The sequence below is a fragment of the Mesoplodon mirus genome, assembly GCF_964341445.2.
Source record: "Mesoplodon mirus genome assembly, chromosome: 9".
NCBI classification, from domain to species: domain Eukaryota; kingdom Metazoa; phylum Chordata; class Mammalia; order Artiodactyla; family Ziphiidae; genus Mesoplodon; species Mesoplodon mirus.
Window position 1 is genome coordinate 26,876,607 of NC_138985.1, and position 24,722 is coordinate 26,901,328.

Sequence of the window (24,722 nt, forward strand, 5' to 3'; positions counted from 1 at the left end):
GATTCCAAATTGGTCTGGTTGGTCCCAGTACTTTTCTTTCCTATGTATGTAGTTCTTGAGCCCTGGTTGTTCCATGCAATTCCAGTTTTTTATCCAGAAAGAAAAGAAGGAAGAAAAAAGAGAGAGAAGGAAGAAGGAGGGATGGAGGGAAGGAGGAAAGTGGGAGGGAGGGAGGGAAAGAGGGAATGTCTCTTTATTTCATGTTACTTGCCACTACAAGAATTTTCCCATTGAGAAATGGGAAATTTAAAAAAATGAATCGAATATAAATATTGCTGGTCCAAGTACCTGCAGCCCATTACAAACCTCTGCCACAGAAATATATATTCTTTTTCTATATGCGCTCTCTCAATTCAGCTCTTGTTCTCTCTCACCCATTTGATTTTTCTCATACTCTTCCAGATAATTACAGTAGAAATGAAATGATCACCCAGCAAATGACGTGGCAATATGTGTGCAAGGTTGATCTTGGGAAACCAATAAGACAAAAAAATAAAAATAATAAATCCCAATCAGGTCTTTTTATTTAACATAAGGCCAAAGAAGCTATCAGGCGTTGCTGAATACTGTCCACTAACTGTACAAAATATTGACTGCATGCCTCGCAAACACCAAAATATCCGCTGGAATGCCATAGAAATAAATAACTTCTGCTATAAACACATGAAAACATATCAAACTGTTATCTCTTTAAACATATTGTAAATAAAAAAATTACCAGTACTTCTACACAATAAATATTAAGAAACCATTGACATAGTTGAAATGCACTCATATAAATTAACAACTTTAATTACATTAGCCAAACAGACATTGGTTAAAGAACTGCATGTAGTATGCCAAAAAAAAAAACCAAAAAAAACACCCAAAATCAAAATCAAAATAAAACAAACAAACAAACAAACAACATAAACCACAGAACATAAAAGGTTTTAAAACAAAACAGGCTTCAGATTATCTTGGCTTTCATAATTATATTTTTCTTTTAAAGAAAAATATCAACCCATTGTCAATGCACTGTTTTTCAAAGCATTTAAATAGAGGGTAAACCCCATCGGAAATTAATACAGAAGAAATGATTCACTTTATGCATAAAAAATAAATAATAATGTAGCTGAGACATGTGGTTTGCTTCTGCTCTTGAAGATGTGAACAGCTTCTAAGCATTAATTTTTCTCTGACCCATACAACAGCTTCTCAGTGATAAAGGGTTTAATTTAAACACACACAGTGTCCACCCCCAAGACTTCTGCCCACTTCTACAAGTTCCATTTATTGTGTAGGTTTTCAGGGTGACTAAGTTTTCTCCACCTTGAAAAGGGAAGTCGCCAAAAGGCCCACAGGAAATCATTTTATCAAGTGAACATGATAATTTGAATCTAAGCTTAATACCTTCTCTGATTTTTAGAGTCATCTTGATGTCCAATCCCACGAGGGTGACAAAAAATTCACTTGCTCTATCTAAGAGGAGAAGGTAGGTACTCTCCTTAAAATCAGAGTGTGGAATCAATCTTAAATAAGTATGAAATTGGTTGATCTTCAGGGACAAGAAAATCCCAACTCAGTGTGCCAGAAGTCACCTTACTTTTTGGAAAAGAAAAGAAAAGAAAATGTTAATCCAATCTACAACATATTTATCATTCTTAAAAAAATATTTGGTAATAAAGGCTTTTTAGAGCTTTGAAGATTGGTGTAGGTAGATTTTTAAAAGCCTAGAGATGGCCCTACAGAAAGAGTAGAGAGATGCAAAGATCAGATGAAGCCACACTTGTTTTAGGAAAGCAGACAAGGAAGACCCAATCTGGTAGAATTTAAAAGCTTTTTCTTTTGACCTCACGTTATTCCATGAAAAGTGTGGCTGTTCGCAGAGCTGCATAACTTCCAAGATTATTAAAGATAGTAGTAATTTATCATTTTATTTCAAGACCGTATACACTTAATGAAATATTTTGGTTAAAGTTCAAAGATGTGTAATTTAATATAAATGAAATCTTCCCATTAAAATATTGTCATATGGAATATCATTTAGCTCTGCTTCTAATTACTGTGGCCACTCATCAAACTCCATCGTACCTTCAGTAGGTCCAGGACTTAAAGGCTTTAGTAGATGGCATACGTATTTGAGACGAATGGAAGCCACAAAGGGGGATCAGCTGTTTTTTGAACCTCTTTTTGCTTTGGCCGTTGCCTGGGCCAGCTCTGTTATCACACAGTGAACTACGACTTGGTTTCCCAGGCTATTTACAGGTTCCCATTAGTTCCAGTGCCAAAAAAAGAGGCAGTTCAAAAAGCCCTCCAACCTCTAGACTTTAGTAAATATAGCCAGGTAATAACATTAAATCTGCCTCCATACAGCCTAGTGTGATAGCAGACTGATCTGGTCTATTTCTCAAGAAGAGCTAAACCACCTTGAGTAATATTTGGTTTCTCATGGATATTTTATTTTCCTACTATTAATATTTTTTAAAAATCTATGAATTGACATAGGGCTGAAAGCTTCAATATTTTGCAAAATGCTAATAATGTAATTTTCTGAATTAGACTTTGTTTTTCCAATTTTTGCAAACTTCAAACAAGTCAGTACAAATAAGGTTCTGTATTTTTAAAAGCACATAAATGAATAGCTTCTGATCTAGGCAAGCTAAATACTGTAGAATAAATTGGTAACAATTTAGCTTTAAGCATGTACTTTGATATTTATAAAACAAAGTGGTTTTTGTTTTTTGGTTTTTTTCCTTCTTGCATCCAAATCAACGCATACCTATCTATACATCAAGAGTTTTGGCTGTAAATTAAAATATTCGCAATTTTGACTACTGCCCCCCCATCCCTGCTCTCCATTCTTTTCCTTACTCCTACTCTCTTAAACACCTTTCCCCAAATTATTTATCATTTTACTAGTTACAACATGATAATTGAGCCCAGCTGTGCAGGTAGTATTTCTCACAACCAGGCCTTAATCATAAAAAAAAATAAAAATAAATAAAAAAACCAAAACACAACCACCTCTTTTATCCTGACCTAAAGGTTAATTTCTGTCTGAAAAGCTTCTGATTTAAGATTGATTCCAACAGATAATATATATGTTATCCAAAAATAATCAGCCTAGATTGAACATGAGTTTCCTGTTTTGTTTTCCCAGCGGGGAGTAAATAACTTGTAGAATGGGGGTGGAGGACAAGAAAGAGGAGGGAATTGGATCCCTGTACATTGAAAGAGGGTCTTGTTGAATATTCACTGGAATTCCGAGGCTTTTTCCCATCCAAATTTCTGAAATGTGCCCACCTAGTTCAGAGTAAAAGCAAAAACGATAGCCTATCCTTCTTAAAAATACTGTGTTTTGCACACAAACATTCATTGCTTTAAGAACATTAAAAAATGACAGCCTGAAGTGCTTAAAATGTGTATGGACACGATGCGCCACATGTATACATACACACAGACATGCATGTGCCCGAGCACTGTATATATACACATACAAGCATGGAGCGTTCCATGAATCTGATTGAACTTGATAGCCAACAGTGTACAACTACTGTACATCCAGTATGAAATGTCCTGTTTCATGGATGTAAAAGGAGTCAAAAAACCAAACTTCTCAGGTCTTTCAAGCCTGAACACAATCCACCTTACTCAACCTTGGATCCCAACCCCTGACTCATCGACGGTGAATGATACCAACCACAGACAGACTGTTTAAAGGCTCACACAAATGTCTTTGGTGTATGTGTCTATTTTTTAAGGTACAAAATAATAATAATAATTAGAATTATAATAATAAAAATAGCTATTTTGTGTGCTGTAGCAGTTCTTTTATAGCTCACATTAAGTGCAGCTCAGAACCCGCCCCGCCCCACCCAAAGAAAATACTTGTTAAATAAGGATTAGACAGGTCGAACACCATTGTAGTGCAAATAGTAAACGATTAAAAAAAAAACACAACATTTACAAAATATAGAAATGTTTGGATCCAACAGATGGACAAACATATTCCTTTCAAGTATCTCTCCTTGAAGAAAATAAAAATTAATCAGGTTACTTCCAATACAAAAAAGTCTCTCTTTTTTGTTCTCTCTCAGGTAAACAGTTTCAAACCTATTAGGTTGCATAGTTCTAATATCATAAGCACCTTAACGAAATGTAACTTGGTATCTTTTATCCTTGATCTTTCACGCTTCCCATTCTTGTTCTCAATTTTTTTTTTCATGTTGGTTTTTGTTTTGTTGTGGAAGTGGTGCAGAAAAAGGTGTGACCACCTGCACACTAGTGTTCTTTTACCAGAATGTGTGTGTGGTGTGGAAATGCCTGTGTGTGGTGTCTGTATGGTGTGTGTGTCCATGTGTGGGGGGTGTGCATGTCTTTGTGCAGCATGTGTGTGTGCTGTGTGATGTATGTGTCTGTGTGTGTATCCGTGTGTGTGGTGGGCTGTGTGTGTTTGTGTGCGGTTGTGTCTTTGTGTGTGTGCATGGGCTGATATACACAGAGAGAGGGTCACACAGACATACCTTACGACCTGGGTTACTGGGTGGGAAAGTGCCTATAACTGGCCCTTTCAAACTCATGGCTTTCTAGATGCTATTTGGGTTGTGTCAGCCCACATTACTGCAGACCGGACAGGTTGACTTCGAGGCTCATACCGAAAGGGAACCGAAAAGGAGAGGACAATATTCCCATTTGAGCAACTGCTCTCACCCCTTGAACGCTGGAGGGAGAAGTGATGGGCACCCCATTTTCCCTCTCCCCCCACATTTCCACCTCCTTCACTGTTTCATCTCTGAGCCCTGGCTAAGGAATTTCCCCACATCTTCCTTCATCTGCTTCAGGTTTAGTTTTTAGTTTTTTTTTTTTTTTTTAATTTCTATTCTTCCGGTTGTTTCAGTCAGAAACCTTAAACATGTCTTCATGTCGCCACTGTCTTCTCCGGACCATCTTGCTCCCGTCCCCCCTGGGCTGGGGCTCTATGAGCACCCACACTCCTCCACGATCATGTTCTGGATGTCCTTTTTGATGATGTTCTGACCGTCATCATAGTACAACATGGACATGGGTCTCAGCTTGGTGGGCACACAGCACGACTTGAGGTTGGCAAAGGGGCTGTGACCTCGCATGCGGTAGTGGTTGATGACCGTCGAGTGAAAGGAGAGCGATGAGCCCGACGTTCCCGCTATGTGGCTGGGGCACTCACCCTCGCAGTAGTTGGCGTGATAGCCAGAAGGAGCGATGATCCAGTCATTCCAGCCAATGTCCTTGAAACTAACAAAGAACTGTTTCTTACAGCAGATGTTGACCTTGCCGTCACACTCCAAGCCCCGCCGCCGGCGCCGGTGAGGGTGGTCTTCAGACTGGCGGGCCTGCAGCATGAGGAATGGTCTGTGCGACTGTTCCTTCTCCTCGTCCCCTCCCGCCCCTCCTTCTCCGTCCCTCTTCTTCCCTTCCCCCTCCTCTTCTCTCTTCTTCTTCTTGCCCAGGAGCACCAGGCTGGCGCCGGTCTCGTGGCACTGATCACAGGCAATCCGAATGTCCAGGGAGCTCTTGCCCTGGTCCAGCAACCGCTGGATGCAGCTGGAGACGGGGAAGATGTGCCAGGTGCTCTTCCGAGCATCCACCACCTTCTCTGATATCAACACTTCATTCCTCTCCCCCATTAAGCCCACTTCCTCGGCCTCCTCCCCTGCGTCCCAGCCGCCCTGCGGGTGCTTCTGCTGTTGAAAAAGATGGATGGTGACTTTGGTCCGGGTCCTGTTGGCCTTGGGGACTTTCAAGAAGAGCCATATTTCTGCACGCTCCACCACGGACAGGTCACTGCCTTCTTTGGAAATCTCAAAGTGCAGCGTCTTCCTGGCTGTGCCTGAGGACGAAACAGCACAAGAGAGAGCAGGGATACGGTTAGTTCTGGGGTTCATGGCCACTCCCTAATTTCAGGCAAGCATGGGGGCCTCTGCTACAGACCCTCTCCAACCGGGCTCCTGAAATGAAGGCCCACAGGTCTTAAGGACGGTTTTGACATTTTTAAACGGTTGAAGAAAACTAGGATGCTGTGACATGTGAAAATTATATGAAATTTAAATTTCAGTGCCCATAAAGTTTTACTGGCCCACAGCTAGGCTCATTTCTTTATAGGTTGTCTACAGCTGCTTTTGCACTAGAACTTGGGTTTGAGGAGCCGTGACAGACAGTGTCCGTCTGGCCCACAAAGCTTAAGTGATTTACTCTCTGGCCTTTCCAGAGAAAGTTTGTCAACTCTTGCTCTAGAAAGAAGAGAGTCTGGATCTGAGTGTGTCTGGGAGACTGGGTCTGTGAACTAACGAACATAATCTCAGTTTCATCTTTTATAAAATGGGAATGACATAGTGACATTTGACCCATTATCCCGTAGGTTTGGAAGGACCCAGTGGGATAACATAGATGAAGACACACTATAAACTCTAGCAAGCTGTGGAAATACTCTTATCCCCAACACAAATATGCACACACACACACACACCCCGCTGTGTAAGTCTGCATGGCGTGTACCCACAGAGCTAGCCTACTCTTCCTCCTTGGCCACAACCCACTCCACACCCCATCATTCCTTTCCCGGGTCACTGCAACAGCCTTTTCTTTTATGTGCAAGCAGCCAGGCCGGCATGGAGTCAGGCCCCCTCTCCCATCATTTCTCCATTAAGCAGGTAAAGAGATCTTTCCCAAAGGTATATCTGTTTGCATCACTTGTTCCTTCCAATCCTTTACTGAGTTCGTGTTGCCCTCAGTATAAAACAGAAACTGCACAGAACTCTGGGCTCTGCCTGAGCGGCTCCTGCCTTCCAGTTCAGCTGTCTCCCACTGCCCCATGCTCATGGTACAGCCACGCAGCATGAGCATCTCATACAATCTCTCACCTCCAGGCAGTGACACTTGCTGTTCTTTCTGCCGAGAAGACCCCTGCCCCCAAAACACCATCCTCAGTGGCTGCCCTTAATAAGGTTTCAGTTTTCAGACGGATGACCCTCTTCCTAAGCCCACCTCTGACATCTCCACCCACACCCCCCTGCCAGTCTAGCTTAGGACGCCCCAGGTCTGAGGTCCTGTCTGTGTCCCTCACTGTCATAGCCCAGAATGTAGCAGAAAGTAGGCAATTACTTGCTTCCTTATTAACACATGGAGGCGCCCTTAGCACTGAGTTAGATGAAGAGATCCATCTCCTACCCCTGACATTCCCCAGACCACTGCCGGCATGTACCTGCTTCCCACTCTGAGTACACGCATCCCGAGGTCCAAATCTGACAACCATCTGAAAGTTCATCTTAGAACTCACAGCTCCCTGGGGAGTGGTGGTGGTGGTGGGGTCTCCCTGCCTGGATTTCTATAGCGAACGGAAACCCAGCCATACTTATCACTCGCAGCCCTGAGATGTTTACGGTACTATAAATTTTAGGCCCGGTTTCAAGTTCTCTGCGGCAGAAAGCAGGCTCTTCTGTGCATGGCGAGCTGTAGATTCTGTTCTTAATTTAACACACTCTGCACAGTGTGATTGTGCTAGTGGTAAATTCACGGAGGCCGGGGCCGAGAAGGTTTGCATAGGAAAGGTGCTCCGGCATCTCTGTATAAACTTGCGAGGACACTGGCCCTGATGGCGGTGGTGGTGAGGGGTAGACCTCGCATCTCTGGCGGGAGTTGAAATGAATCATGAAGTTAGGTTTATGATTAGATCACCAGAGCGGGGAGCAGTCAGAGGAGGAAACTGTCTTTTTTTAGGAAGCATGATGACTTTTTTTTTTTCCAAAATGGGAATCCAGTACTCTCCTTTGCTAAAAAAACGGCGGGGTGGGGAGGTGGTTGGGGGGAGGGGGATGGTCGTTATTGTTTGTCTTCTAAGAAAGAAAGCAAAAGAGGAGAGTGCAGGAGACCGAGCTTCATCATTTAAATCTAAAAAGACGGTCGGCTGTAGACTTAACGTGGTAGGGTCCTGTCGAGACCGGAGGAAAAAGCTGCCGGAAGCTGCCCTAGGCTCTGCGAACCGGCCCGGAGGAGAGTGTGGTCCCCTCCAGCTCCGGCACATCCGCCCTGCTCCACGGAGGATGTTAACAAGCTCCCCGCTGTTCTCCCTTCTGCTTCCGCCTCCACCCCACCCCCCGGCCGGCTTCTGAAACCCTAAACCGCACAGGGTGCCACTCTAAAGACAAAGAGGTAGTAGCTGCAAAATTAGAGAAGCCAGAGGCCACAAGGTTCTGTTTTGTTTTTCTAGGAAAAAGTGTGAAACGGAAGAGTCTGTCCGTCCCCAGGCTGGGAGAGCCCTCTGGGTTTGACGTAACTCATTCCCACAGGCTCTGCTCTGCTGTAACTCATGTTTGCCAGTGGGGCGCTGAGGGTGAAGGGAGATGGTCCCCGGGTAATGAGAGGGTCCAGGCGGCAGGGTGGACCCACCCACACCGGACTCTCCTGGAATAAAATCCAGAGAAGTCTACACACGCTGGGAGGAGGTGGTGAGATGCTCACTGGCCGACCTGTACCAGCGACAGCGCGTGCAAATGGCCTTTGGAGGGTCAGCGAGGCCGAGGCCCCTTGCTTCCAGGAACAGCCTGCAGGGCGGCCCCTCATTTCACAAGAGCTGGTTTCTAACGCAAGATATGCCTCCGCTCCTTCTTCACAGGCAGCCGTACTTGGAAGCAAATGATTTAGTGTTCCTGAGAGAGGATTGTACAAAGAGAGTCCTCATTAGAGGGGGCTCAATGTGTCAGGTGCTGTTATATTAGGATCACAGAGTCATCCTAAAATGACTTTCATCCTGGTCCTGGCTGGTAATTAACTGCATGGCATCGCCTGCGTACTGGGAAGAGGCACCGTGCTGAAAAAGGCATCGGTTTAATGATCTGAGCAGAAAGACTCGGTTCCCTGTGTTTGCCTCCACTGCCTGCGTACGGATCTCTCCCCCATATTTCTGACATTTGGATTTTCCCCCTACTAATTGACATGCCTGTCGCCTCCTTCTCCTGGTGTCCATTTCTGGAACTGCTATTTGTATATTGCATGAGGTTTTATCAGGGAAAAAAAATAAAACTGAGATCCAATTTCACGAACATGCTGTTGCCATAATGCTCAGGAGAACGGGGGGAAGAGAGATTCAAGGCTTCCTAATGTCTACCTTACATGCAGGTACATTTTCAAAGTTCTATTGTATTCTGACTTATTCAGCAGTGCATAGTTTTTTTTTCTTTTACATCTAGCTTTCATTGCAGAAGGGGGTGGGGAAAATGAGACAGCTAGACGCTGGATGGAATTCATATATACCAGGGCTGTAGGTCTCAGAAAGACATTACAACCCTCAAATTTCTTAGGCATGAGAAATAGAAGTAGTCACTTGATTATATTTGCTTTATCTGTGTTTTACCTGAGATAGACGGCTATACTGCAGTGATGCTTTCAGGATGCTCCAATCCTCAAATCTCTACGCACAGCAACTCGAAAAATGGAAGGAGGTTGCCTAAGGCTGAGGTGTTTAGGATCAATTGCGAGTCAGTTTCAGGTTTGACTTAAATATCTCCTGCTATAAAATCTCGGAATGGAAGTCTTCCCATAGTGCTTTGTGGTACAGCATCAGTTTATACAGGTGTGCACTGGGTTCCTACACTGTTGCCTACCTATCTAGATATAGCTGGAGGCTTTGCTAACCTTTCATTACCTACTCTCTGATAATATTCTTTTCGTCCTCTGCTATTTTTTTCTCTCCCGAGGCTTGTGAGCAAGGCTTGTATCACAGCCTGATCCGCCTGAGTAATTCACTAAGAAAGTCCCACGCAAACGCATGTGGGTGATAATATTTCATCACTTAAACCTCTCTTGAGCTAGGTGGACACATACCCAAGGGAGAGAAAAAAAAGGGCCTAAAAGTGGGTAGGAGGGATGACTACTGCACCTCATAGGGAACACCTCAGAAATGTTGCCGGACGGGAGGAAAGACTTTGGAAGGCTGGAAGGGAAAACACCTGAAAGCACATTTTTTCCTTTGCTTTTGTGCTTTCAGAATTTTTCAAGTGTTTTTAAGAACTCACTCACTGAACCGGCATGCCAAGGGTTAAGCAGCCAAGCTCCTGACTGTTCCCCTCCGCCCACATCAGGATACAAAAAGCTGCTCATCCTCCCCACAGCCCCCCTCCAGCATCTCAGGTTCACGGGTGTGCCTGAACAACTCCAATGAAATAAGCAATAGTAACAAGCAGCAGTGTTTCATTTTTGATACGGTGTTTTCCTCACCGGGGTCCTGCTCAAAGTTGCTGCCCGTCTCCATGTGGGTAATGATTAAACCCCTAACGTTAATGTAAAGAGCCTTGTTGTTCATGGAAAAGTTAAAGTCACCATGGCATGGCGGGTGGAGGGAAGCCTCGGCGTAAAACGCGGCTATGACTTTAATTTTCCGTCCTTCACCAAGGTTTCCCTGTGCCTAGGCGTGGTATAGTCATTGGTGGGAGAATACAGAGCTAGCATGTGTGTTCCCTGAAGCACTAATTTTGCATTTGGACTGTTTCCAGGGGTTTCTGCAAAAAGCAGCCAGTAAGGCCTTAAAGGTTATGCCTCCTTTAACCTACAGGAGAGGGTCTTGCCTGTAGCAGAACTACAAGTTTGGTTATAAATTAGCTTTTGATTTTTTTAGCCTGAATATCTTTTCTTAGGATGAGCTATTGAATTGTAAATGCTCAGCCACATTCCTGCATCTTTCATTTAAAGGGTGATGAAAAAGTTTAAATATTTAGAGAGAAAGGGATTTTAGTTTCCTAAAAGAAGTAGAAAAAAATTCGGAAGGTTCAACCCACAGTCTTTCAGAGACTTCTTTCAAAGTTCCTGAGAACTCTTACACTATGGCTTTTGGAGCTAGGAATCAGTTGGGTAGGAAGCATGCTGAACTACAGCTAGGAGATCGTGCCTGAGTATATTTTAGCAGAAGAGGGGGCAAGACGAATACGTGTTTTCAGGAAAAGTCCTGGGAAGGTACGATTCCTGGCTTCTCCAACTATGAAAACTGCATTTCTACCCTGACGCTCTACCCACAACCAGACTCCAGTGCACCTCCTCCACGGGCCCAAACCACTAACACATCTCTTTTCACATCTTTTCCTAACCATTTCTCTCTAACACTCCCGGTTCAGAAACAAACACATCCTCCAAAGCCGTAAGCTCTGTTCCCACAAGGTGTTAAATAAATAGACTTTCTCCTCCCTGTTCGAAGTCACTTGTCATTTGTCGCTGTTGAAAACCGTTGATAAGACAGGACAACTAGACGACCACATCAGGGAAGACGGAAGAGGTTTTTTTTTTGTAAAAGCCCAGGCGGCCGTATTAGGGAGAGATGTGTGAGCAAAGCAGTATTGCTGATGATTCATGGTCACATTTCTCCCCGCTCTGCTTTGTTTGCTTCTGAAATTTATCATTCCTCTGTCTTCCATAGAGCTCCGGAATGTTCACATGTATCACTAGAATTCCCATTTCCTTTCCTTCTGTCTCATTTAAAATGTTACAGGTAGTAGTCATGTCCCTCCCAACCCATAAAATCCTAACTTTTCCTGCAGAATGATAAGTAGGAGGGGGTAGCTGATAATCACCAAGATTAGGGCGATTCAGGCTAGGGCTTCCAGTAGGTGAAATTGTGTTTCCCTAAAAGATTAACTGGTTACGGAGCAAAAGTCTTTGGAATGCGCCCTCTTGTGGCCGATCATTTCCCATTATTCAGCGAAGAAAGTGTGTAACCCCTAAAGACACCCTCCAGTGAGGGTGAATTCCCAGGCAAGTTCAGAAGACTGGCGTGGGGTAATGGGAGTCAACTCCACCTTGAGACGGCTTTCTTGGGGTGGAGGAAAATAGTCATCCCAGCAAGCTGCCTTCGACCCCTGTTTGGGAACATTTGTGTACATTTCTAACTCAAATCTTCTGTACCTAGTTATCTTCCAAGGGAGGAGCTTTATGTGTTGCTTTCAAACCCACATGGCTGGGCTATGTAAGCATTTTCTATTTCTTGGTGCTTGATTTGTCTTTCTTCCCCTATCCGTTCTTCAACAAGTGCTATCAATTGCTAACTTCATTACCAGAATCAGAGTATAAATTTGGCCTCCTAGGAGGACTCAAGGATACAGTGTTATTGTACTTTGACCAGCTATTGTCACAAATGAAAAAAAAAAGAGAGAGAAATTAAGATAGCGGTCAAGAAGACCACTGATTTTGACTTCAGTGACAATTATGGTGATAGTTGGCTTGGCCCTACCCATCTCTTCCTCCTTTCCTTTAAGGTGTTAAAGTAAACAGCAAAGGATTCTGTTGCCAGCCTTGCAAAGAATACAGTCACCTCTGGTGAGCAATCTGGGGTGACAGACTTGAAAATCATTTTTGTTTGTGGGAATACATGTCAGAGAGCCTGAGGGCAAGGCTTCCGCTGCTTAGTCAATAACAACTCATATCAGCTTTACCAAGATGGGGTGCTTTCCACCTAAGCACAAGGGGACAGACTCAGTTCAGCAAGTTCCTGGCACTTGAGTTTTTGGAGTTCCTCAACTGCAGTGGCCATGTCTTGGCCTTATTCAACCATCCTGATGAGCAGAGGCCACAATTAAACAGGAATCCCCAAATGAGGAATCTTGAGGCTGAAGGATGCATCTAGGGGTGAACATCTGTGACATGCATGCAGGTGACAGATGACTGACTGACTGGATTCTATGCTGTACAGAACAGTTTCTAAAGAAAAGAAAAATGCATGCCCTTTGCTAACCCCCAGAACCTTGACGTTTGACGTCGTTTGAGCATTGCTAAGGTTGAACTGTTCCCAAAGTAACAAGACATTTTCGTATATTCACTACAATCATCCCGAAGATAAATCTCTTCCCTGGGTCAGCAAAAGAACAGCAAAATACTCACATGGTACTTACTCTATTTGGAGAGTAGATTGTCCACAGAGCAGTCGTTTTTGTGAAATCATACAAAATCGACTTAAAGTTGAGGCGTGAAACTTCTCAAACGAGAAGAACGAGCAAGCGCATCATAAACCTTTTCTAAGAATCCAGCGGCTCGCCCAAAGTCAACTTGTAAACTCAACCAGGAGGACGTTTGCATTACAGACCTTAAACTTTAGTCAACATGTGAGTCAAATGAATCCACCTTTTCAAAAAGTAGCTCAATTTCTTTCAAACTAAACACCTACCAGAAAAGATCTTTTGAAAAATGACGAGATTTCATATAACTGAGAAAAAGATTGGCACTGAGATGAGGGCCATAAGTAAGGAAGGAGGTAAAAAGTCAAATTCTTTTACTGCAAAATCTCTCAATGCCAAGAGAGTGATTTGCTACACAAGTCAGAGAAGTCAGAAAGTGGGCATATTGCTAGCATCAGGCGTAGAGTTAAAAGTGGCCAAAGGCAGAGGTCTACCTAGTCATATGATGTGGGAAAAGCCAATTGAGGAAGAGCTGCAATTAAGGCCATTCTGTGTGGCAACTGGTATATAGAAACATATATAGGGTCCCTCTGTGGCAGAAGAAGCAGTCCCTAGACCACTGGAATCCATTCCCTGCTCAGGACACCAGGAATGGTTGAGAAAAACTAGGTGGCAACTCAAAAACTCCAACCTGCCTTTTTTCACTCAATAAGCTTCACAAGGTAAAGTCAAAAGTATCATGTCCTTTGCAGCTGCATCAAAAAAAAAAAAAAAAAAAAAGCTTTAAGCGAAGGAAGTCAGACGTTCTTGAAAAGAAAGAAGCTTCTGGTGAGACAGCTAAACTACCCGCAGGACACCAGGGCTTTTCCTACGAGGGGAAGGCAGCAAGCCTGCAAGCTATCTCCCCCAGAAGGATGCCCAGGTCTCTCATGGTTTTCTTGGAAATATAACATCTGAGTCAACAGGTTTTCAGGACTGGAAATTCTGAGTGTTGCCTTAATTGTTTATACTACTGCGGCAAACTTTTAAACAGCAATGCTGGGAGTCCCGGCACATACTTTAGTGGCCATATGCTCCACCAAACAAAACAATGGCATTCCTTTCAAATGGATTTGGCAAGGGAGACCGTTCTTTAGCCTGGCATTACCATGAAAGTAACATGAAATTAACACATCTGTTTGCCTGGGCTGCATGCAGGGGCTTGTAGGCTGGCAAAAGGATCTGGGTCACCTAACTGTAAAAATAACCTGACCCCCAGGGTCTCCAGCCCGCCCTTTTGACAGGTAATTTTTTTCTTCAGCAACAGGTTAGCTCGGTCCTGAGCCAACGATGAGAATCTATTTATTAAAGTTCTTCCTCTTAAGGTTTGAGGGAGCGCTCAGCTAGTATCTGAGAACACTTTGTCAAGGTTGCATTCCTTGGCCGAGAGCTCTTAGTAACTTTACAGAGAACAAAACTCTTTTTTTTCTTTTTTTTTTTTGGTTCAGAGAGCAAAAGTCAGTGCTCCGAAAGGGACTGCTGGTTCAATGTCATCTGTTCCCTAACCCCCCAGCCCCCCAAAGTTGCTTTTCGCTGCCTAGACTGTGATGCTTGTGCTCTTACAGGCAAAATTTCTAAAGGTCAAAATGACTGTCACTAATATGCCCTGCTTCTCGGATGTGGCCCCTGATTGGATTTTTTTTAAAGAAAAGGGGTTGTTTTTAAGACAATGACTTCATCTGTGCCATGCCGCCCCGATCCCGCGCTCGCCGCCCCTCCCCTCCCCCCAGTAAAAACTTGGGATGGGGTCCGGAAGCCTCCAGGCTCCCCCCGACGCCCCCCCTCCCCCCGGCCAGCACCCGAAAATTGCCCCGGCTTTCCTCCGGGCTGCTCTGATCTGGTTTCCCCGGCAGGCCGAGGGAGCCTCTCTCAGAGCGGCTTCCTGCTCCAGATCCGGCCGAGAGCTTCCTCCGGGGCGACGGGGCGACGGGCTGAGATACGCAAGTGTGACCTAGCCACCTCCTGCCGGGGCTCAGCCCAGGAGCCCAGCTCTGTGCGGTCCTCTCGCCCTCCCCTGCCGTCCCCTAATAACTCCTGACCTTGCCCGGCAGGGTACCCCTGGAGGGCAAGAAGTTGCTCCCAGGACTGTCAGAGCAACGTGACCCCCCCCCCCCGCCCCATCCCCCCAGGGCCGGCACCCACCTGACTCCGCGAACGTGATGATCTCCGAGGTCTGCTCCATAAGTTCATTCATTTCTGCCCTCCTGCCGATGTCATCCTCTATCTCCACGTACCCGTTCTCCCCGACTTTGCCCACATGAAGCTTTCTGATCGCGTTCAGAAGCGCCGCCTTGGGTACCGGCTGGGTGACATCGGGTCTCTTCTTCAAGTGCAGCATGTTTAAAATGTGCTTCTTGACGGCCTCCACCATCTCCGGCTGAGAGTTGGGTACGTCCTTTGGGAGGGTGGCCAGCGCACAGGACGGGCAGTCGGGGGTTGCACTGTGCCCCTCGGATCCCGGGGTGGGGGAACTCCTCACTATAATCCAGCAACTGGCCAACAAAAATCCTCGCAGCCAAAGCAAGGGCATCCTGGCAGCAAAAGTTGTTGTGATTGCCCTTTTTAAAGGCTCTGCTTTTCCTCCCCCCTACTCACGCACAGGTTTTTTTTTTTTTTTTCCTTTTTGGGTTTTTTTTTTTTTCTTTCTCCTCTTCAGTCAATTCTCTGGAACAAGAACAAAAAGTTTTCTGTGAAGTTTTGTTTGCAGGTTCCCTCTCTGAATGCAGTCAGTGCTGTAGGTTTGTAGCTGTCAGGGAGGAGAGTTCTGACTGTCTCCCAGTAAAAGAGAAGGAGGGAGGGAGGGAGGGAGGGAGGGATGGAGGGAGGGAGGGAGAGACAGGGTGGGGGGGGAGACAGACAGAGACAGAGAATGGATGGGAGGGAAAGAGAGACTGGGAAAGAGGAGAGAGGGGGAGAGAAGAGAGAGGGAGAGGAGGGGTAGAGGGAGAGGGAGAGAGGGAGGGAGGGAGGGAAGGAGGGAAAGAGAGAGAGGGAGAGAGAGAGAGGGAGAGGGAGAGAGAGGGAGTGATTGGCCCTAAGTGAGTGAGTGAATGGGAGAGGGAGGGAGTTTGTCTGTGAGTAAAGGCTGTGATTAGGAAGGGGAGGGACAGCTCTTTCTGACAGGCTGCCTGCCTTCTACTCACTGCTCCCTCACACACACCTCTCTTCAAATATCACCGATCTCCTCTGGAGTTCCACTTTCCCTTCTGCAAGAAATTCTCCTGATTTGCTGCTGCTGCTTCTTGCCCCTTTCTTTCTCTGCCCAGTCCCCTTGCTTCACCTTCTTCCTCTTTTGCAGGGGAAAGCAAAGCCCCAATCAATGGCCTGTCTCCATCGACAGGGAGGACCAGACGGAAACAGCCTGCCCCCAGCACCCCTCCATCCTGCCCGGCCACAGCCTGGAAGGTGGGGCTCAGAAGGAGGGGTCATTGGGGGGCAGGCTGATCGTGCTGGCCAGAGGGAACCTGCAGACCCTCCTTTTCCCCCATTCATTCATATTTCAACGTTCAGGGCCGTCAACACTGGCAGGCTATCAGAGGGGAGTGCAATAGAACTTTTGTTTGGGGTCACATAATACACTCTACTTTTCCCAACTGCAAAATGCAGCCGGGCACTGAAAGGTCCACAGGCAGGCAGGCAGCATGGTACATGCTCTTGTCATGTGAAGCTCTGTCCCCCTCTCTTTAGCCCCCGCCCCTCCTGCCCCGCACACACACTCCCGGATGACAGCTCACCACCGCTGGCCCTGACTTCACAGACAAAATGCAAAATTCCGTTGGCCTTTCCCACATTATTTTATACAAATAGTGCACTCCTGTGACTTGAATAACTGGTCCTAGGGGGAAAGAATCTCTAAAATATATTGGCAAATTATTTTCTCTGTCATGTGGTAGTTTGTTCAGCCTGCCCCTACCCCCATCCCGGACCAGTCTGTTCACGGACTGGCCTCCTGATGGCTTCTTTTTCTCTCAGAGGAACAGCACAGATGAAATCATCATGGATTTCAGTGTTCACGGAAAAAGAAAAATGTGAATTTTTAAACAATGCCTCTCTGAGTTTTTAAAATTCTCCTCCCCCCTGCTCCCCCCTTTTTTTCATTTTCTGTCTTATTGCTTTTATCTTGCAGAAGTATCTTTAAGAGGTCCATCTGTTAAAGCTTTCCTTCCCTCTCGGGTTTTTTTGTTTTTTTTTTTTTCCCCACACATAAGCCCTCTCAGTTTCTGTAGATACAGTCAGCTTATATCTGACACCTAGTGTGTTCAGAGCATTAGAGTCAAGCAATGCACTTTGGGTGGGAAAAGTTAATAAACAGCATTACTTGCAAGCATAAGAGCTGAGGGCAAGGGGAAGAGGGTGAGGCCAGTGTGATACTAAGTTACAATTACAGTTTGCACAGGTAACAATGCTTTTCTGAATTGGATACCCTGCCCCCCTTTGCTGAAGCATCTGCCTTCGAGACCTTCTCTGTTACCATCAATTACACTCTGGTATTATTGTTAAGATTTTGTTGACCTTCCCTAAAGAGTCTAATTTTTTTTTAAATTGGGGGATGGTGAAAGAGAATGGGGAAGCATTTGTGTTAATCGTCACTTAATAAAATACCCTGGAAATAGAAGACTTATAATCTACCTATTTGGCGTCACATATGCAATACCCAAAGCATTTTGTAGCCCAATTAAGTTTTACAAGAGAGGCTGAACTAGAACTCAAAGTTTCATGACGACAAACAACTTGAGAGTCCCAATAGCTGCATTTAGATAAGAGCAACTCATCATTTGAACTCTCTCTGTATGTGAGTTTGTGTGTGTTCCCTGAATTTGCTGTTTGTGAATGTAACTTAAAAATCAGCTTTCTCTTTGGCACAGGTCCTTGTATAGAGGTGCTGAACTGGGTTGTAGAAACACATAATCTATTTGCATGCTCTACTATTAAAAGCTCTACTAACTGGCTTGAATATGTAAAAAGGTACAGACCACAATCTGCATGGAAGTGCCAGTAAGTTGTAAATTCCTGCTCACCATCCTGACTATGAACGTGGAAAGAGCTCAGAAGTAAGAGTGAAAAAGCATTACCTTTCCGGTCCTCTCACCAGCAGACTCTTGTCTCATGTGGTAAGAGCTGTCCAAGTTCCTCTTCATGCTATTGGCACTGAGCAGTTTTATACTGTACTACTTATTTGTACAGTCACACACGGGTACCAGTCAAGCAGAAGAGGGCTGGGGCTTTGTTTGGGATTGGTTAGGAGCAACATGACATCAGCAGATGACTGGTTTTTCCAGTGTGAGACATATTTCATAACTCATTATCTAATGGAAAGCCTTTCTTGGCTGCTGTGACACTACTGGGTGATCACTGAGGCAGTGAAAAACCTCTGACTGACTGGACTCCCTTTTAGAAAAATCCCGGAATCCAACAGCTCTATCTCACTGAGGTTCCAACTTTCAACTTTTCTTTGACCAATCATGCACACACTTCTCATTATATTCAGGCTTGGTTTTATATCTTCACATAAAACATCTGTTACTTCATGAAGTTGCCTCTATTTACAAAGTATTTTATTGTTCCTAACAGGGAAGAAAAATTCACAGTGCTCTTCAGAGAGATTCCGAGTTTACTTTTTAAAATAAGATAGTTCAGGAAGGGGGAAAAATAGGAAAATATGTATACCTATATGGGATGATCTCCCCTCCCCTGAGTTACATGATTATTTTCCATCTTGAATAACTTAATTTTTAAAAATAAGATATTGTATTGAGAAAAAGAAAAGGAAAATATGTATACTTACAGGCTGATAATCTCCCCTCTGCTGACTTACACTATTATTTTCCATCTTGAAATTGAATGCCTGCTTTATAAATCATTTATCACCAAGAACTTTGGAAATAGTCATTCTCTGCTAGCGAACTTTATGTGTATCCTTCCCAGTCTTTAGAATCCCAGTCTAACTAGCAAAAAAAAAAAAAAAAAAAAAAAGAATACTACATCATTCTTCTTTACCAGAACGTCAAGTCCTATGATTTCTAAATTGTTACAAGTATAACATGAGATTAATGAAAAGAAGTGAACGTTTCTTGAAACAGGAGTTAAGTTGGTCGGGGTGTTTGGGGGGAGGGAGAAGGCAGTGTTAGCAAGCCAGGGAAATAACACAGGAGAAAGGACTCCTCAGACAAGAATGCTGGGGAATGGTTGTTTGAAGGAGTATAGCTGAAGCCTAAGCTGGGCACTCATGACAAGTTGAATAAAATGTGCAAAATTGGGAGCTAATGAAAGCCATATGACCAGATATGCTGTTTTGTATGCAGGATTTAACATGCATAAAATAAACTTTTCACTGTGCCCACAAGCAAAATATAGAGGCTCTGGCCTCCTGATGTGTAGTTTAAGCAGGTTCCTTTAGGACACCAGAAGTCTGTCTCAGGGGGTCTGTCTTGGCTAAACACAGAGAAAGTGTGGGTGCTGATCTGGGTATTGGGGTGGGGGGAGTATTATAAGAATTGCATATGCAGAAATGAAGTAGGAAATAAAATCTTTAGGTTGTACAGGAACAGAGGGAATCTGAGAAGGAAAGATAGAAACTGGATCAGTGTTGGTTAACTCCAAAGCTGCCCATCAGTTTCAAACTGGACGGACCCAGCCCCTCTATAAGAAAGGAACTTCCCCATGCTTTTCGCATGAGCAGTCCAGGACAGCAGAGTCCGGCCGGGCATCTAAACGCACCCCTCCCCCCAACATGAACGTTGGTGTCCTGGAAATACCACCATGTTTATGAGTCTGGGGGCACAAACCAACCCGGATGAGACCCTGATGCCACTGCTTACTAAGCAAAGAACATCAGGCCTCAGTGTCCTCATCTATAAAGTGGGGTCCACAATACTCCACTGCAGGGTCCAGCACGGTGCTCAGCAAATACTAGGTGATACGATTTCTGAGATGCCCCGGTGCCTCTCTCTGAACATGTGTCACAGGAATCTGCGGCACCCCGACCAGAGGAGACACCCTCTCTCGGGTGACTCAGATCGCGTTGGCCACGGAAGCCACCGAAGGGCCCACCTGCCTAGGTCAGCCCACCAGCTGTGATGTCATTCTCCACCTGAATCCCCAGCCTCAGAGCTGAGCCACGCTGGAAATGCCTCCTCACTCAGTGGAAATGAGGTGGGAGTGGGAGGGGAAGTTGGCAGGTTAAAATAACTTCTGTCGACTATTCTGGATGGCGGAATGATCTTTTCCGTCCCGGACTCCAGGGCCCAGGGGCGGGGGAGCTGGTTCGCCCAGCTCCTGATCCGCATCTCCCATTCCTTCCTCGGCTTGGTTTCTCTTTCACTTCCTGCCCCCCTCCCCCCGCGGCTCCCCGACCCCGGCCCTGCGGTCCCGCTGCTCGGCCTGCTACTGTACCTTGAGCAACACCTGCTGGCAGCTCCCGGGGATCACGCCGGATCGCGGCCGCTGCTCGGGCCCGGCTCGCGGGGCCGGAGTCCGGGCCAAGCAGTGCGCAAGCGGCCGCCTCTATTTTTACCCCGAGCACCAGCAAGGGCAACTTCTTTTAAGAGCAGCTCTTGATTTTTTCCCCCCTTTTGGCAGCTAGAGAATTCAGAGAGGGAGGGGGTGAAAAATCACTGATCAGTGAGGGCGGCTGGGAATCTCTGAACCCAGCCATCAGGGCCAGGGTTGAAAGCGCGGCCAATGTCAGGGACCGGGACCGGGACCTGCGGGCTGGCTCCGGGGCGGACAGACGCGCGCGGGGAGCGCTCCTGCCCCGCCAGCTCTGTCCCCTTTCCGATCGCGGAGCCGGGTCCTCCCAGCCAGTGCGCGAGCGCGGTGGCCCGCTGCCACCGCGCTTTTCACCTAGTGCAGGCGGCCTGATTTACTGGCGACTTCACAAAGCTCCCCGACTCCTCGCTGGAGCCTTTTGCAGGGCTCTGTTCTCGCCTGGAGGAGCGGCCCCTGGAGAACCCGGTGGAGCAGCTTGCTTCGAGGAGCCGGGAGGGAAACTGTGGTACCTTATTTTACTGTAATTGCAAAAGGCGCGATGTGCCAGAGATGTATATTTAGAAGTTGTATGTTTCTACTTTTATGTAAATGGAGCAATTAGGGCCTGTCTTGCTGCTGCGAAACTCCAGGGCTTGTGCCTTGCTGGGAAAGCTGGTGTTTTCAGTCACAATTAGTGAGCTGGTCAAAAACCAAAGTTCCTTTAAGGATAAGGGCTCAGTGGTGTAAGCGGGGGAGAGACCAGCGTCCCGGTGCCATCCTGGGGCCCGCGGTGACACACACCTTGGGGCACGGCTAACCTATAGTGGCGTTTACCCGTGGCAACAGCTGTCCCCGTACAAAGTTGGCATAGATCAAGGAGCGAGAATGTTCATTTTTTCTTCTCAAGCAAACCGTCTGTCCTTCGGCTTCCATCCATGCTATTAATTGGTCTCTTTACTCACTACTCCTGGAACAAGGAGACAGGCCTAGAAAAGGGGCCCGTTTTTCATGGCTCTGTGGTTTTAGCCTTGCTGTTATTCTGTTTAAAAAAAAAAAAAAAAAAAAAAAAAAACACCAGGAGGCGTGAACGCCCCAAGCAGGTGACTGGGAAGTTGTCATCTGATTCAATTGAAATGGCACGAGGCTGGGGGGTTCAGAGCACTGACTAGGCTGCTGACGACTCAGGGTGTTTTAGTTCCTTCCTGTGAAAAATCTGTTCCCCCAAAAGCATGATTTCTGGTTCATCCCGTCTGGGAAACGGAACATAAAACGTGACTAGAAGGAGAAATCAAAAGGACTCGAGGTGTTCTCAGCAGCTGACGTGTTATTCTGGGCTCAAGGCAGGAAAACCTTGCCCCGATGGGGAGTGGACTCCCTCGAGAGGCAGCTCGGGATCCAGAAAACGTGGGCGGGATCCAGAGTGATATTTGCTGCAGCGAGATTTCTGGAGTCTCATCAAATGGTTTGGGTTGAATACAAGATTGGCAACCCCTGCCTGTTTCCTGGACAGCTGGAGCCTGCCCATTGCCTGGGATCTAGGTTAGGTAGAGAGATTTGGGACAATGAAGGATGAGCATTTCACATTCCAAACTGAGTTAGGAAGCTGTTTGCTTTTATGTCAAATCAATGAATGAATACAGCTAAACAGAGAGAGAGAGGGAAACATTAAAATTCCTCCAAGGGATGGACTGGGAGTTTGAGATGAGCAGATGCAGACTATTATATATAGGATAGATAAACAACAAGGTCCTACTGTATAGCACAGGGAACCGTATACTTCAATATCCTATGATAAACTATAATGGAAAGAATATGAAAAAAGAATGTATATATACGTGTAAGTGAATCACTGTGCTGTACAGCAGAAACTGTCAATCAACTATACCTCAGTAAAGTACAATTTTTAAAAATCCTCCAAAATTCATTAGAAGACAACAGGGTCAGAAATAGTTAATCCAAAACTCTTATTCCTAAGCCTCCCACTTCTCTGAGAACCACCAGAATATCCCACAAGGCTTTGTGCTATGCGCAACTGCTCTGTTTTAAGAGTATTTGGAAGTGCCTTATCTGAACCAAGGGAACCCAGATGCTAGAACTAAAATGACTAAGGAAAGAAAAGCAAAAACAAAAACAAAAACAAAAAACCCCAGTAAACAAACTGCTATCTCTCCATCTACAACAGTGGTTCTCAACTGGGATGATTTTGCTCCCCAGGAGACATTTGGCCATGTCTGAAGACATTTTTGCTTGGCCTAACTGGGAAGGGAGATGCTACTGGCCTCTACTGGGTAGAAGCCAGGGATACTGCTAAACATCCTAACAATGCACAAGACAACCCTCACAAGAGAGGAATTACTAGCCCCAAATGTTAATTGCTTTGCGGTTGAGACACCCTTGTTTAGAGTTACCATTTAAAAGTTTCACCTACTTTCCTTCCCATCCATGACCCAAGGGGCCTTAGCAACCAGGCAAGAGACTAATAATTCAAGGGATTCTGCTTCCTCATGTGTCTTGTGCTTCCTGATTAATGGAGGCCCACACCACACAGCAGATACTGACACAGTGACGGTACCTCTCAGGCGTCCTCACCAACTTTCCAGTGTGGCCTCCATGTATTCCCTGGTGGCTTTGTGTTCTAGTCCAAAGCAGAATCTTGGTGACCAGCAACAAAATGAGATGAGCTGGCCTCCACCCAAGTCGTTAGGAGGCAACAGATCATGGAAAACAAAAAGTGAATGAGGAATGAGTTATTCATTTGAGCAATTCAGTATCAGAGAAATCCATGCACTAGTGAATTCCCTGAAGTTAAATTCGCAAAAGTGAGATTACCATGCCTTGCTCCCAGAGCAAACAAATATGATGTGGCTGATTTTATTTGTTTAATACCTCAGGGGAATGACACACAATCAATATCCACAGAGAGAAAACAGAATGCTTTGCTAAATCCTAATGCATGTTCCAAGCAAGATTATATTCTCCAGACTTCCTTAGGAAGGCCACGGCCCTTCAGGTGTTGCTTTCTTGTGAGAGTTGGGGGAAGTGTTGTGAAGGATCCCACATCAAGGAAAATAATCATCATCATCAACAAATGTTGGTGAAACCCACAAAAGGGAATTTGCCTGGATCTAACTAGCTTAGATGTGAAATGCTGTTGTCCGTATGATGAGGCCAATTTCCCAGGCTTATCGTTTAGTCCCTGAGTGACCTGGATCATCTAGAGAGGAGAGGGTCCGTAAGAGATTGCGCTGAGATGAACAAAGCATGAGGGGAATGTCTTAGACACTCGGAAGCCATCTCATCAACTCCAACGCCCGAATCACAGTCTCCTCAGGTAAATGGTTATTTTAGAACCAAAGGCCAAATGCTTCAGAAAAACCAAATGATTCAGAAAAGCCCGCATTTCTTCCCAAGAAGTACCCATTTAGTACTTGTGAAAAACTCAATCTAGAGAGAGAAATAAGCATTTTTAACCTCTAGAGAAAAATAGATATTGAAAAAGAGGGAAAAAAAAAAACCCAACACTAATGCAAATGGAATAAACATGCCCTCAAAGGCCCTCCTGACCAACATATATTTCCAAATTGTTTATCAAAACTCAGTTCTAATCCAATCAGGAAACATCTGGTTGATCTTCCTATTGCCCCAGAAGACCACGAAAAGTACTTACAAGAGAACGGATAACAGATTGTCCTAATCGTGGTTCTTACCTGGATGCCCTTGGGTTAAAAGTTCCATGTTGCTGACTTGAGGACATATAGGCTTAGCCTATGGATGCCATCGGACTGACAAAAGCAGAAATCTTGATCCTAATCCAGTGTCGTCTCTCCACAAAGATGCCCCACAACTTGCTCCCAAGTTGTAGCTTTGGAGGGAAGACACGGAAAAGGCTGGGGGCAGTCCTGTGTGTATTTCTTTTTATCAGTGAATTGCCGCCTCCCTCGTGTGCTAATAGAAAGAGTCCAAAGGTTCTGCCCCTCTATCAGAGCACCTCCAAGGCCCATCCAGGCCTGCAGGATGGGAATGCCCTTGTTCTGGGCACAGTGTTCTTTCATAGAAACTGGCAGTGTGCTCTGGCAGTGCCTTGGCTTGGTTAGTAAATATTTACCGGTGCCCCACTCTAATTTTAGGAAGGTCAAGTTTGCAAGGTGCCTTGGCAGGCAGGACTTCTGTTAGTCTTTATCAGCTTGGAAAAGCAAACTATAATTAAGCACAGTGTTTGGAGAGTTTCACTGAAATCTCTGGAGTCTACAACTAGCCTTAAACTTTCAAAATTTAACTTATGGCCACTGTCCCTTTTTTTTGATATTCATCGAGCTCCTCTTTAAA

The 24,722-nt window shown here is 45.4% G+C and overlaps 1 protein-coding gene across 4 annotated transcripts; it reads right to left on the reverse strand.

The window, feature by feature from the left end:
- Positions 1–502: 502 nt before the first annotated feature.
- On the reverse strand, positions 503–24,252 carry INHBA (inhibin subunit beta A). 4 transcript variants are annotated; one of them, XM_082632424.1, is made up of 3 exons: positions 24,104–24,252; positions 15,072–15,593; positions 503–5,848 (listed from the first exon to the last, which is right to left on the reverse strand). In XM_082632424.1, exons 2-3 carry the CDS (start codon positions 15,457–15,459, stop codon positions 4,959–4,961), a joined length of 1,278 nt encoding a protein of 425 aa, XP_082488550.1. In that variant the 5' UTR covers positions 15,460–15,593; positions 24,104–24,252; the 3' UTR covers positions 503–4,958. The 4 variants fall into 4 exon arrangements, with proteins under 4 accessions (XP_082488550.1, XP_082488548.1, XP_082488547.1 ...); XM_082632422.1 differs by having other exon boundaries at positions 20,322–24,252; XM_082632421.1 differs by lacking the exon at positions 24,104–24,252 and adding an exon at positions 18,002–18,105.
- Between the last annotated feature and the right edge of the window lie 470 nt (positions 24,253–24,722).

Excerpts from the sequence above, each read along its gene's own strand:
- INHBA (XM_082632424.1), bottom strand. The coding sequence starts at position 15,459 with ATGCCCTTGCTTTGGCTGCGAGGATTTTTGTTGGCCAGTTGCTGGATT. Across the intron at positions 5,849-15,071 it reads CATCACGTTCGCGGAGTCAG|GCACAGCCAGGAAGACGCTG; the intron begins GTGGGTGCCGGC and ends TTTCGTCCTCAG.